Below are 15025 nucleotides of genomic sequence, written 5' to 3' on the forward strand. Positions count from 1 at the left end.
GGAAAACGTAGAAGTATTTCTTACCTGTACATAAGAGAAAGGGCACTTATTTCCACTTGTCCGACCCATTCCTATATCAAAGTGGGGGGGGGGGAATTGCAATGAAAAACCACCACTGAGGAAAAATACTTTTTACATCAAGTTAGAACACAGCCCACCAAGAGCTTCTTCTCCACAAGCCCAGTGGAAAGTCACCAATTGCTCAAGAACACACATCAGGTTACCAGCAACAGACTAACATTTTCAAAGTTTCATCGTACCTTTGCTAATGTGCATTTGCTGCAGCTCATCAGAATTATATTTAGGGATATTAAATGAAAATTTAAAAGTCATTTCAATCCAGTTGAATGAATATTTCCAGCTTCCAAATAACCTCATCCTCCGTGAAGTATATTGTGCAAAATACTGGGGGGGGGGATTAGCCCCCAATACCAATGCTTGGCACCCGTCTTCCCCAAACTGTTTTCCATGTGTCCAGCAGTGCACACAGGACAGTGACTTAAGGAACTGGCCTATTTGATTAGGCGGTCTATAGGACTCAGACAAGTTGGCAACTCAGACCCACCCAAGCTACATCTGGCAGGTGGCACACCTCTGTTATCCTTCCACTGCCTATTGAAGGACTTCCTTTTGTGAAAAGCCTGGTCTGTAGCTTGTTATTTTTTAATTGCTGATGCTTTCATTGTTTACCCCAGGGGTAGGCAACCTAAGGCCTCGGGGCCAGATGCGGCCCAACTGCCTTCTCAATCCGGCCTACGGACGGACAGGGAATCAGTGTGTTTTTACATGAGTAGAAGGTGTCCTTTTATTTAAAATGCATCTCTGTGTTATTTGTGGGGCATAGGAATTTGTTCATTTTTTTTTCTTCAAAATATAGTCCGGCCCACCACATGGTCTGAGCGATGGTGGACCGGCCCATGGCTGAAAAAGGTTGCTGACCCCTGGTTTACCCAAATGAATATGGCAATCTCAACAGTAAATGCCTACATTTAGATACTATTAGAGGCTTTCCTCTCCTTTAAATCTTTGGCAGCTTGCTAAAGCTAGATAAGGACAGAGCAAAACGGTTTCTGAATTCCTACTTGCAGGGACCAGCAAAGTCTGTGCAATTCAAAACATGTGTTCCTCCACCATCAATATGGGGTAATGGGTACTGTTATTATCCCTTTTGCAAATTCCACAAACACGCATATGGACTCAAATCATATTTTTAGCAGGGCTTGTGAAGAGGACATCACATGTAACACCAAGACACAAGAAAAGCTTGTGCACACTTCAGGATTAATATTTAGGGAAAACAGATGAGCCAGCTGCAGTCAAGTAGTGTGCTTTACATCACACACTGCATACTTAATCCAACAACACATACCTGAGGGTTTTCAAGACTCTTCAGGTATTCTTCAAATGGTCCCTCTATAAACTGTAAAATATTAACAATGAAAATAATTTGTTAGCAGCATTCTGGTGAAACAGCTTTGACAGAATTCCAGAAAAAGGTCAGCTCTGTCTGGAAACCCACTGTGTGATCTGAAAGCCCTTCCAGAGCAGGGGACCCTCAGAGGCCCAGGGACTCAATCTCAGGGTCAGCGGTTTGAGCCCCACATTGGTATTGCAGGGGGTTGGACTAGATGACCCTTTGGTCCCTTCCAATTATATGATTCTATGACTGAATGCCACCCTCAAGGTTTGCTGATTCAGCCTTCACAATTCCCTGGTCTGTAACATCCTTGGGTGCTTTTATCTGGCTAAAACGTGTCCTTTAACTGTGATAATGCCTCTTGCTGCCCTAGACAGGTGTGTTCACAAGTCCTATGTGTATAGAAACCTCTGCCTTCTGCATGGCTAGAATGTAGCCTGCCATACAAAAGTAAAAGTCACAGTCATTGTCCCACACACTTTCTGCCAACCATTGGCACGCAGCTGCTAAAAAGTTAATGCCTTCAAGTTAAAAATAGGTTCCCCACCTGCTGCTTTAGTCTCAGATTTAAGGGGGAAGGAAAATGCACTCTGCACCTGCTCAGAGGAACTTCATATGTTCCAGGGTTAAATGCTGGGATTAAACCTGGTACAAATTCAACGCCGCGTATCAAAACAAATCCTTCAATAACTTTTTCACTGCTTTTATTTATCATTTACTGCATGTCTCTCCCACCTTTCCTCCCAGGAGCTCAAGGTGGCATACATAGTTATTCTTTTCCCTATTTCAGGCATGTCCAAAGTCTGTTTCGGGGGCCTAATCCGGCCCGCTGGTCAGTTTAATCCGGCCCCTGTGGCAGTTTATTTCCTGGGGTAAAATCCCAAAAAAGGTCAACATTTTGGTTGGCTCCTTGGGTCGGCCCTCATGGCCCTTCACTTCATCAAATCTGGCCCTCTTTGAAAAAAGTTTGGACACCACTGCCTTATTTTATCCTCACAAGAACCCTGTGAGGTAGTTAGGCTGAGAGCGAGTGACTGGTCCAAGATTACTCAGTGAGTTTCATGGCTGAGTGAATATTTGAACCCTGGTCTCCCAGGCCCTAGTCTAACAGCACTCTAACCACTGTTGCTATCCCTACTGCAATGCAGTCCTGCCTGGCAAATAGCCTACCCTCAGCAAATTACTCATAAATAAAGGATACAACAATGCAATTTTGTACAAAAAGTTATGTTGATTCTTCTTCTCCAACATAACACTTAATCAGCCACAGACAAAAACAGTCTGCTATTAAATTCCAAATGTAAAAAATAATAAGCCTAGAACAGTTCACATAGGCAAAACAACCCTAGCCACACAATCTGCATGGAAGACACAACAGATGTTAAAAGTGATCTGAGGCATCCCAGAGTGGCCATCTCCACTATCGAAGCAACTTGAGAAAGTATTGCCAAGGCCATGGGAATCACCGCAAACTCTTCCTGGCAGCATCTGAGGAAACACCAGGCCACACATTGCCGCCTCCTCCACAGGAATAAAGGTAAAGGTAAAGGTACCCCTGCCCGTACGGGCCAGTCTTGACAGACTCTGGGGTTGTGCGCCCATCTCACTTAAGAGGCCAGGGGCCAGCGCTGTCCGGAGACACTTCCGGGTCACGTGGCCAGCGTGACATCGCTGCTCTGGCCAGAGCCAGAGCCGCACAGGGAAACGCCGTTTACCTTCCCGCTGGTAAGCGGTCCCTATTTATCTACTTGCACCCGGAGGTGCTTTCGAACTGCTAGGTTGGCAGGCGCTGGGACCGAGCAGCGGGAGCGCACCCCGCCGCAGGGATTCGAACCGCCGACCTTTCGATCGGCAAGCCCTAGGCGCTGAGGCTTTAACCCACAGCGCCACCTGCGTCCACAGGAATACAGATGTGAAAATCCCCAAGGCAGCTCAGGCCACACTGGATGCAGGAACCATGGGCCCTCTTTGTGGAAGCTCCCAAGCTTTGAGCTAGGGACTGACAAGTATCTAAGAGATGCATTCAGATGACAAGCTTCTGGAAGGTGTGCCAAAGTAAGCAGGTTAACCATACAAATCGTGCCACATTAGGAAGATACACATCATACAGCTTCAATATGTATGTCTATGTGTGTACATACATGTGTATTGCTTTTGTTCATAACAAAGTAATTGACAATAACTGCAGAAAATGCAGCAACACTGTTAAGAATGCATGCAAGCAATCTAATGCAAGCAGCAGCTGTACGGACAGGAATGCTGGTTTCACGGTATTTGGACACCCCCTCAGAACAAGTTCCATGGCCCTAAAAGAAAAGCTGACTCAGATGAAGTATCTACAAAAGCCACACCTATACAGTGGTACCTCAGTTTAAGAACAGCCCTGTTTACAAACGATTCGGTTTATGAACTCCACAAAACCGGAAGTAGTGTCCTGGTTTGCAAACTTTACCTCGGTCTAAGAACGGAATCCGAACGGTGGAAGGGCACCGGCAGTGGGAGGCCTCATTAGGGAAAGCGTGCCTCAGTTTAAGAACGGTTTCAGTTTAAGAACCGACTTCCAGAATGGATTAAGTTCATAAACCGAGGTACCACAACAGCCCTGTAAGGTAAATTAGGCTGGGAAGAAGTGACTGGCCCAAAAATCATCCGGTGAGCTTCATGACTGAGCGGTGATTTGAACCCTGATCTCCAAGGTCCTAGTCTAATACTCTGACCACTAGACCACACTGCATTTATTTTGAGCACTTATTAATTTACTATGTTCATTTATCTCTTCCCATTGTGGAACTCAAGGCAAAGTACAAGGGGGTTTCCCTGGCTGCGTCTCCTCCAGGCACTGAACAGATTCAGACCCGCTTAGCTTGCATTGAGAGATGACTGAATCATGTGTCTTCAGCCCATGTCCTGCAACTATAAACCATCTGATCAAAGCAAAACAAAGTTGCCCTTAGCCAGAGTGTGTTGGAAGGAGCGTAGACCCAGGGAGAGTGGGAAAGGAAACGGTTGTTTACACCAACCTTCCCTAACCTGGTACCCTCCATTTCGGACTACAACCCTCATCAGCCCAAGCCAGCATTTTATTTTTTGCCAAGCTGGCGTACACCCACAAAGCAAGAGCCGTGAGAAACAGCACTGCCCCTGATAAGACACCCTGCACAATGAAAACATCGCTTGCTTACCGCTTCAAAATGCTCTCTGTTGTTCCGCAGGAAGTGTATACAGGCCATCCTAATGTCCAGATGTTGAGCCTGGGAATGGAAAACCTAGAGGAGTCAGATAAAAACAACAACAACAAGGTGTTTGATGAACTGGTACCAATGAACAGACACATTACTGAGTTTCAAACTTGCATATGCTCATGCACTCAAATATAAGGAGTCAAATAGCTGCTGCTGTAGTAGTAAAGGCAAAATAAAAGACAAATATACAGCAAAAACTGAGGCCTGGTCTGCACATATGGAGTCTGAAGTGGAAGAGTAGACTACCCAAATTTAAAAGGGGGGGGGGAGGCACTCTGTGAAAAGTGTGTCCATGCTTTTGCTTAGTTATGTGGGTTTTATTTCTGAAGTTTAGGGAGACATTGAAAATGGTACAGTGGTGCCTCGCAAGACGAAAAGAATCCGTTCCGCGATTCTCTTTGTCTAGCGGTTTTTTCGTCTTGCGAAGCAAGCCCATTGACGGCTTAGCAGATTAGCGCTATTAGCGGCTTAGCGGCTTTTAGCGGCTTAGTGGATAAGCGGCTTAGAAAAAGGGGGGGGAAAGGGGAAAAAACCCGCAGGAACTCGCAAGACATTTTCGTCTTGCAAAACAAGCCCATAGGAAATTCGTTTTGCGAAGCACCTCCAAAACGGAAAACCCTTTCGTCTAGCGAGTTTTCCGTCTTGCGAGGCGTTCGTCTTGCGGGGCACCACTGTATTTCCCACATGAACATACCCCTGCAGTCTGAAAGAAATAAGATGTGCTATAATAACTTGCTGCTTCATCTCACTTTGACAACTAATGACTGCCTCAGTGTCCTACCAGTTCCCTCAGTTGGAACGGGCAAAGAAGGGCACAAAAAGCCTCACCACCCTCAGTCAAGTCCAATGAGCAATAGCTTCTCCCACATCACAGCTTTAAGATGGGGAGAAGAGTTCAGAAAAAATATTCTAAGAATGTTATGTTGCGTGACGTTGTTGCTCAATTCAATCTTTTTACATGGTTTTGTATTGTGGTAAATAGCTGACCGACCGCCCCCATCCTCAAAAAACATTGAAAAGCATTAGTAAACGTAAAGGACCCCTGACCATTAAGTCCAGTCCTGAACGACTCTGGGGTTGTGGCTCTCATCTCGCTTTCCTGGCCGAGGGAGCCTCCGTTTGTCCACAGTTAGTTTTTCTGGGCCATGTGGCCAGCATGACTAAGCCGCTTCTGGTGAAACCAGAGCAGCGCACAGAAACGCCATTTACCTTCCCACTGGAGCAGTACCTACTGGTATTTATCTACTTGTACTTTGACGTGCTTTCAAACTGCTAGGTGGCAGGAGCTGGGACCAAACAAAGGGAGCTCACCTCGTCGCACGGATTTGAACCGCCAACCTTCCAACCGGCAAGCCCAAGGCTCAGTGGTTTACACCACAGCGCCACCCACGTCCAGTGAAAAGCATTAAAAATGCTCAATTAACTGAGGTTCTGCTTCCCCCAGCAGAAGCATGCCCCCTACCTATAATGTTCCTTTTTTGAGGGGGGGGGAGTTTTACTCCAAAAAAGCTCAACAACTCCCCCCCCCAAAAAAAAGTGAGTCAATAGGCAGGAGGGATGGTCCAGCACAGAAACAAAGCAGCCTGCCTTGGGCAGCAAACCCTCCTTGCTGCCCAATACAGAAATACAACTCCCTTCCCTCTGCCAGCCTTCTTCGTGGGCTTATTTTACAAGGCTATTTAGTGCTTCAGAGGCTTCAAATCACTGCACACATATTATGCTGTCCTTACAACAATCCTGCGAAGTAGTTCAGTTCTGTCCTTCTTCCCATACTGGGGAGGGGAAGAAAGAGACAGACACTCACCTGATTCCTAATTAATTCACAACATCTGGGGACCCACAGGTGGAGAAAGGCTGATCAGGAGTTCCTAATTCACTCAGCTGCTCCCTGACAACCCTGATAAGCCAACCCAGCAGGCTTGCGGCACCTTAAAAGGACTAATGAAATTGTTACGGCATAAAACATCTGCTGAAATGGACTTCACAAAAGCTTAGGCTATAAATCACATTGCCAGCCTTTTCAAGGTACCACGAGACTTTTTGTTGCAACAATCTAACTCGGAAATTATGTGTTTTTTTAAAAAAAAAAACGTGTTGTCAGAAGTGATTCAGTTATAAGTATCAGGAATCAATCTGACAATACAGCCCAACCCTGTGCCCCCCCCCATCGCCCCACAACTGCCCCTAGAAGTAGAAGTATTACTAAGCACAAGCTAAGTCCCCTACATTCAGCTTTGAGAAGGTGCAGAGTCATTATAACGACAGGAAGCTGACCTAATTTCAAAGCAGCCCTGGGGGTGTTTTGCACTCTGCAAGCCAGACAGCGTTGCACCCATTTCCCCCAGGCCGAATGCCATATTCCAGTCTGGACATAAATGATCCACGAGTCGGCTGACAACAGAAATAAAGCAGACCAGAGGCAAGGCGTTTTGCGTTTTCAGGCTATGCACTTAAGGAGGCCGAAGTTCAACTTCCCCCGCCCCCTTTCACCATCGTATACAAATAATATACAAGCATCCCATCAAATATATACAAAAGGAAGGATAAATATCGTGTCTCCGATTTACCGGCAGATTTTAAATAGTCTACAGAATTGGAGTTGGGGACATAATAAACATGGGAGGTGCAACCGAAACAACTTGTCGGAAGGTGACCCAAGAGCTGGGGAGGAAAGAGAATCGTTTCCCTCGAAACTAGAAAAAGGCAACTAGCAAATCTCTCTCAACAGTGCAACAAGTTCGCGGAGGGCGCTCAACTCCGCTTTCCACACACAGACTCTTCTTCCCGGACGGGTTTCTTTCCTTGGGCGGCTGCGCCCCTAACCGCTCGCCTTTGGCCCTGGAGAGCGCGCAGCCCCGATCCGCAAAAAAACTTCCACCAACTCGTTTCCCCCGGCTTTCTCCGCCGCCTGAAGCCAGAGACAGCCGACGCGCGCCGGCAGGTCAAAGTCCTCCTTCCCCGGGGATTCTAGCGGCACCTCAGAGAGGAGGGAGAGAGACCCTCTCCCCTAACAAAGCCGCCTCTCACGACCCTCGCTCACGCCGCTTGCCCACCCCGGCCAGGTCGCCGCTTGCAAAGGGAGACCTTGCGCACTCACCTGCTCCGCCACGGCTCGGAAGAGGCATGACCCGTCCTTCGCCACTCGCTTGCGGCACAACCCCTGAGATCGCAGGCAGGCGTCCATGGAGGAATCCGCCGGGGCCTCCGAGCCCGGGGGGCTCTGCTCCTCGCCCCCTGGCTTCTCTTCTGCAGCAGCAGTAGCAGCCGTCGCCTCCATGTTTATTTATTGCTCCGGGGGTTGCAGGGAAATCGCGGCTTCAGCCCCACATGCTGCAGGAGAAAGCGGGAGAGATGCACCTCAAGCCCCTCGCTCCAAGGGCGGCTGGCGGCGCAGCGGGAACCGGACTCCCGTTCGCAGGTCTCCGGCGAGGCGCACCGCACGCACCGGGCGGCGGCAGCGTCTGCCGCTTCTTGCTCGGCCTTCCCGCCGGAGTTTCCTTGGCTTCAAGCCCGGCGCGGAGAACTTGCGCGCTCCTCCTGCTGCCCCGCTTGGGAAGGCGGCTCTCGCCCGCTCCCTTTACGCATCACTGGGCTCCCGGAGCGGAAACAAAAGAGAAACGAAACATGTGGCGCTTTCCCTCCCTGAAACGGGCAGCCCTGAAGTTTGTTTTCACTTTCAGAGCCAGACCGACACCCAAAGGGCTTCTGGGAGTTGTGGTTCGGCCGCTGCAGGAAGCGGCCGCGGCGGGGAGGGAGGGAGGGAGGGAGCCGGGAGGCAAAGGGGCTCGCAGGGAAGCGCGGACTCCTCTTATAGGAGGGCGGAGGAGCAAAGCAGCTGCTCTTTCCCGCGGAGGAATCCGTGGCCACAGCGCGATAGCTGTGATATTGGTGGCCAAGCCTCAGTGGTTATTTGGTTCTGGCTTAGGGGGCGACGCAGGTTCTGCAAACTTCAGAACCCACAGCTGGGCAACACCACCTTCATCAAGACCAAACAAAACTCCGCAAAGCAAGCTTTCAAGCTCTCCAGAAGTCTTCCTGAAGCTAAATGTTACAAAGTACCCCCCCCAAAAAAAGTCCAAAAGTTAGGCTGGGTGTTTAAGCCATGAGAGCTGCATTTTTAGACCCAGTTCGAGGGTGGAGATTGCAAACATTCAGTGGGCTGTGCACACACGTCATGCCTTAAAAGCACATTCGTTCCATCAGATAACTGGGCACCGTAGTTAAGAGTTGCTGGGAGTTGTAACCATCCTTCTTTTCTGCAAATGAGCTTTGGATGTGAAGTGACAGAGAAGAGGGAGTTTAAGCATGTGCAGAGTGTCTTCTCTCTAATCTGTGACTGAAGAGTAATGTTTGTGGATATGATGACTGCATTTTTCTTTACTTCTCTGCCTCACAAGCAAGCCAGTACAGTATGCTCCAATAAGCTGGGTCTTAAAATGGCACTCCCCACGCCGGTTATCTGTATGGAATGTTTGCTGAGTTGCAAATGACACCCCTCCCATAGCACCAAGCGCCCTGGGTGATCTTAGGCCAAGCACAGTATCTCTCAGCCTCAATTCCCTCTCAGAGTTGTTGTGACGATAAAATGGGTGTATCATGCCCAGGTGGTGTAGACAGAATGTAGTGGGATGTACACAGAAAAGGTACAACACTCCCAACAGTGTGGAAAGTCAATTGCATTCTGCTTGTCACTTGCAATGGAAGAACGATGATTGGGTAGCACTAGGAGATACCTTGTCCAGAAGCAGCCAGGCTTAATATGCTCCTTTTTCAGCCATAGACATCCATTCAATTAAAATCCAAATGCAATAACAACCACAACCAACATAAACTCAAAAATCCACAATATGCTACCAATTTACATATCACAAGGATACAATATTAAAGGAGGATATTGTTCTCTTTTCAAAAGTGAACACACATTGCTTGTTTGCCCCATATTGGTTATTTGGAACATCCTGAGAGAATAGAGCAAGCCCAACAAAGAGCTGCTGGTGGCACTGTAAAGGTAAAGGTAAAGGTAAAGGTAAAGGGACCCCTGACCATTAGGTCCAGTCATGACCGACTCTGGGGTTGCGGCGCTCATCTCACTTTATTAGCCGAGGGAGCTGGCGTACAGCTTCTGGGTCATGTGGCCAGCGTGACTAAGCTGCTTCTGGCAAACCAGAGCAGTGCACGGAAATGCCGTTTACCTTCCCGCCGGAGCAGTACCTATTTATCTGCTTGCACTTTGACGTGCTTTCGAACTGCTAGGTTGGCAGGAGCAGGGACCGAACAACGGGAGCTCACCCCATCGTGGGGATTTGAACCGCCAACCTTCCGATCAGCAAGTCCTAGGCTCTGTGGTTTAGAGAGTCCCTAATTTTGCAGGAGCTTGTGAGATCTTACCAGCTGGTATCAAAAACAACACAGGCTTTTGTGGGTCCTTTAAAAGTTAACAAATTATTGTTTTTATCATGAATAATAATTTATTATCATTCATGGATTATGGTCCACTTAATCAATGCAGCTAAACGGAAGCTGCTGAACCATTAGACTTGGACTGGAGATTGGGAGCAGCTCTGCCTGACTGCAGAAAGTAATTAGGTGTGCATAAACACTATTCATCTTGTTTTGCCCATTCATTCATTACATGGCTGGCAGTAGATCACACCGACACTTGATTGTATATTTTACTCCCTTTTGTAGACCTTGTTTGCATTAAATTTTGCATAGTGATGACTTTTGCATTGATGTGTCTTCTGCCCTCACTTAGTAACAGTTAATACACATGATTATTCTGTCTGTTGTGTGTGTGTTTGTAATTTGCCAAGTTACAGTACTTTGTGTATCTAATAAAACAGGTTTTGATCCACAGAAGCTTATAGCACAGTAAGTTTGTATGCTTTCCAAGGTGGTGGTGTTTTTCTTCTTCCACATGCTGGCTGGGGGCTGATGGGAATTATAGTCCAAAACAACCAGAAGGCACCAGGGACTCAGCTATACAGCTGGAAATAAAACGTTTTAAGTGCATTGTAAAGTGCATTATAAAAATATGATACTAGATGGCGATGGCAAGCTATGGCGAATTCAATATATTTTTCAAAACATTTTTTCAAAAAGCATTTTCACAACTTTTTTAAGTGTCTAGATTCCACCCAGGTTAGCAAAAAATGAGCTAGATAATAATGTGCTGTCTTTGGGTGTGATGAAGCCTTTTACTGGGACCAAAAACTCTTCCAAGATACTGAAAACAAGATACTGAACTATGGGGAGGTGGGGGGAATCATGTTACACACCCAGACTGTTGCTTTATCTGATGAAAACTGCAATCAAGGGACAAGAAGTAACAGTACAGGCTATTGTAATTTGATAAGGAGCAGCTAGGCCTTGCCCAGTGTTCTTGGATTCTTACTCTTTTCAGTGAATAATGAAAAATCTGCAGCAAACGGGGGAAAAAGATAATATTCACAATACTTGCATTGCAATTAAGCGAAATGCTTTTTAAACAAATCTTGTATGAGGATGTTCTCTTTCCTTTTCAGCGTCTGGTCTCCAGTCAGGAGGAACTGCAGCCATTCTTCCTGAGGGAAACATGTTCCCCTACTAGGCAACTAGGAAGAGAAGATTAAGGTTCCTTTTGTTCCCCTTCAGCAGTTGAAGAACACATGACTAAGACTTGTTGAACAGTTACAGGTAGGTCTGCCGTTGGTATGAAAGCTCATACCAATAACAAACTTAGTTGGTCTCTAAGGTGCTACTGGAAGGAATTTTTTTATTTTGTTTCCACTTGTTGAACAGAAGGTGTGTTATGTTCATTTGCCTAGTATAAGGACCAGGATAAAGGGAAGGTCCATAAGCTCACAGGTAGAGCACCTGCTTTGAAAGCAGTAAGCTCAAGGCCAATGCTCAGCATTGCCAAGACTGGGAGAGACATAGGGAGCTGCCTTATATCGAGTGAATCCAATGGCCCATCTAGCTCAGTACAGTGGTACCTCAGGTTAAGTACTTAATTCGTTCCAAAGGTCTGTTCTTAACCTGAAACTGTTCTTAACCTGAAGCACCACTTTAGCTAATGGGGCCTCCTGCTGCCGCTGTGCCGCCGGAGCATGATTTCTGTTCTTATCCTGAAGCAAGGTTCTTAACCCGAGGTACTATTTCTGGGTTAGCGGAGTCTGTAACCTGAAGCATAGGGACGCAGGTGGCGCTGTGGGTTAAAGCCTCAGCGCCTAGGACTTGCCGATCAAAAGGTCGGTGGTTCGAATCCCTGCGACGGGGTGCGCTCCCGCTGCTCGGTCCCAGCGCCTGCCAACCTAGCAGTTCGAAAGCACCTCCGGGTGCAAGTAGATAAATAGGGACCGCTTACCAGCGGGAAGGTAAACGGCGTTTCCGTGTGCGGCTCTGGCTCGCCAGAGCAGCGATGTCACGCTGGCCACGTGACCCGGAAGTGTCTCCAGACAGCGCTGGCCCCTGGCCTCTTAAGTGAGATGGGCGCACAACCCCAGAGTCTGTCAAGACTGGCCCGTACGGGCAGGGGTACCTTTACCTTTAACCTGAAGCGTATGTAACCCGAGATACCACTGTATTGTCTACATTGAATGGCAGTAGCTTCAGGGTTTCAGATGAAGGTTCTCTCTCAGATCTACCCAGAGGTGCCAGAGATTAAACCTGAGATTTTCTGCAAGCAAAACTAAGCTAAAACCCTGGAGGGCCCTTGACAGTCACTGGAGAAAATACTCTGTTAGGTGGATCAATAGTCTGACACAGTATCCAGCAGTGTTAGGATGGTCAGCATCACAACATTCAGGCAGCCCACTGTATACAATCCACGCCTCCTAGCAACCAGGTAACAACACTTTATTCCCCTGATGGAGTGGACTGTAGTCCATGAGAGCTTGGACTCTGTTGCTATCGCTGCAAGAAGCTTAACACAACCACCTCTCTGGAAATAGTTTCTATAGCATGAGATAGCCTCCAGATGGCACTAAATCCTTAGACATGTTAGAAAAACATCCAGGGCTGAAATGCTGTAGGCACCCTACACAATACAACAGCCCCAAAATATCACAATTTAGACTGTAGGCTCCTCAGGACAGAATCAGAGAATCTTAGAGTTGGAAGGGACCATGAGAGTCATGCAATGCAAGGATCTTTTTTTGCCCGTGGTTTCGAACGCAGGGCCCTAAGATAAAGAATCTCATGTTCTAGAGTTCTCTGTTTTGTTTATATTTTTCTGTAAAACACCAGGTACACTGATATAACTGTATAAATATGTAACAACAGTTATGTTCCGATGAGAGTGTGCTTTCCATTTTCCCCGTTTATTCGTAAATAATTTTAAACATTTTTTCACAAAGATCTTTTTAAAAAGATGGGCCCATTGCTTGTCCTAGGAGTATTGAAATTAATGGACGTGGCTAACTTAGCTCCATTAATTTCAAGGGGTCTACTCTGAGTATGGTTTAGATGGATACAACACACAATTTATTACATGGGCAGTAACAAATTTAAAATAATTAGAGCCCATACATAAAATCCTTTGGAAACCGAATTGCACAGCACAGATAACAGGATCAGTTTCACAGGTGAGGCTCATCATCTATTAGCAGCATGAGGGTGGAGATCATGTGCCAGAAGGTAAAGTTGAATTTTTCTAATTTAGTGAGATCTTGTACTTAGATCTAATTTTACTTTCTCAGTGGTGGAAAGTATGTTAATTAGAAACTTTAGGATATAAGTTGTGGGGCTTTTCATAATTTGTCAGATAGCCAGTATGGCACATGTATTTATATTCAAGAAACCATAAGGCATTAGAGCACTCAAAACAGCCTATCTGACAGCAGGGCTTAAGCACCTTATTCTCTCCTCCACCAGGTCAGCTTGGGGGTTAAAAGAAGTGGCTGGCTCAGCTCTACAGCGCCCCTTTCATCATGGCAGGAAAGGGGACTGCAGCCCAGCTGAATCAAATGGCTTGGATAACCAACGAGATTATATAATGCATCTGAATCTTATTCTGAGCAGGTTGTTGCTGGGAGCAGTAGTACAACTCTTGGAAGTTCACTGCCTGCCTCTGATGTTTTGTCTACCCATTCCAAAATCTACCTGCCTGCCTTGGCCCACATCTGTTTGGGCCCCTTGGACCCATAGTTATCCCCATGGACTTGACCCAAACTTAGCTAAGCTGTTTGGCTTCTACCACATTGGGTCCTGACAGGTCTGAGGAGCTGGCGGGGGCGAGGGGAGTTGGGGGTAATGTATATAGCTTGCAGAATGGTGTCTGAGAAGCAAAGGAGCTGCACACTTAAATAAGCATTAGATGGCAGTATGCTAAGTAGCGTGAGAATGAACAGGTTAATTGCTAATCTCGTGGCTCATTCTTGTTTTATCAGTAGCTCAGTGTAATCATGAGCTTCTTGCTTGGCTAAGACCTTGGTAAGGTCAGTTTGCGATTTTGGATTGTTTCAAGACTGTACAGATTACAAGACTTCCCTTCAACCTCACAAAATATTTCTTCAAAAGGTTCATGAGATTCCAGAAATAGGGCCCTATGAAAAATTATGTCAAAAATTCTAATGATCAAATTGCAAGGTTTTGGAACAATGTGAAATGTTGACAGTGCTAGTTTCTTTGAACTTAAAAACTATATACTCTTATTATTTACCAAGCAATCAAGCTGACCACTTAGGCAGGTGCTGATCTCTTGTTAGGCTTTTATTTCGGCAGTCAAATCTAAACTTAGTAAGAAGGCATAAGTGTGGCATTTGCTTACTTGTCTGGCATTTTGCTTCCATCCCCCAAATGGCACATGAGAGCTATTCTGCTTTTCTACATATGACAAGTTTTTAAAACAACTGTTTTGACATTTGTTCCATTCAGTCAACTCTGCTTCTTTCTAAGGATATTTGTAAGCAAATAGAGATGATTCAGTTGGCAATGACTCCTGCAAGTGGTCTGTTTTAGGAACCACTGCCCTAAAACATTGTAGAAGTCCCTTGCCTCCTAGTTCCTAATGCCAGTTTACGAACTGGAGAACAGAATGGTGTCTGAATGAGATGGCCAGTGTATTGCTGCTCTTAACAGACAAGTCTGCCTAATTTCAGCAGCCAAAAACACCATAACCAGACACTGGAGAGACCTGTCAGGAGTAAGCATGGACCAATCATACCAAATAGTATGGGAAACAGCCTTACTAGAAAAATTAACCAATAAACTGAAACTGACACGGGGACAAACAGAAGAAGACACCTTTACCTCGGTATGGCTCCCCTTTATCACATACACAGCCCAACAAGACAATGACAATAATCCACCAACAGCATACAAATCAATATAGCTAACCTGATCCAAAACATCCACCCACCCCACTCACACACGAAAACAAAGATCA

The 15025-nt window shown here is 46.4% G+C and overlaps 1 protein-coding gene across 3 annotated transcripts in view; it reads right to left on the reverse strand.

The window, feature by feature from the left end:
• The window catches only part of OTUD4 (OTU deubiquitinase 4), a 74665-nt gene that overhangs the window by 20944 nt on the left and 38696 nt on the right, over positions 1-15025 (reverse strand). The window contains exons 1-4 of one of the 3 annotated variants that reach the window (XM_079989472.1): positions 7757-8355; positions 4600-4683; positions 1370-1420; positions 25-71 (exon numbers count right to left, since the gene is read on the reverse strand). In XM_079989472.1, the coding sequence (XP_079845598.1) occupies positions 25-71; positions 1370-1420; positions 4600-4683; positions 7757-7936 (362 nt within the window). In that variant the 5' untranslated portion in view covers positions 7937-8355. Of the gene's footprint in view, positions 1-24; positions 72-1369; positions 1421-4599; positions 4684-6463; positions 6520-7756; positions 8356-15025 lie in introns of those variants that run through there. The other 2 variants (XM_079989474.1, XM_079989473.1) reach the window with 2 other exon arrangements.

This window comes from Podarcis cretensis, assembly GCF_951804945.1.
Source record: "Podarcis cretensis genome assembly, chromosome: 9".
NCBI lineage: Eukaryota > Metazoa > Chordata > Lepidosauria > Squamata > Lacertidae > Podarcis > Podarcis cretensis.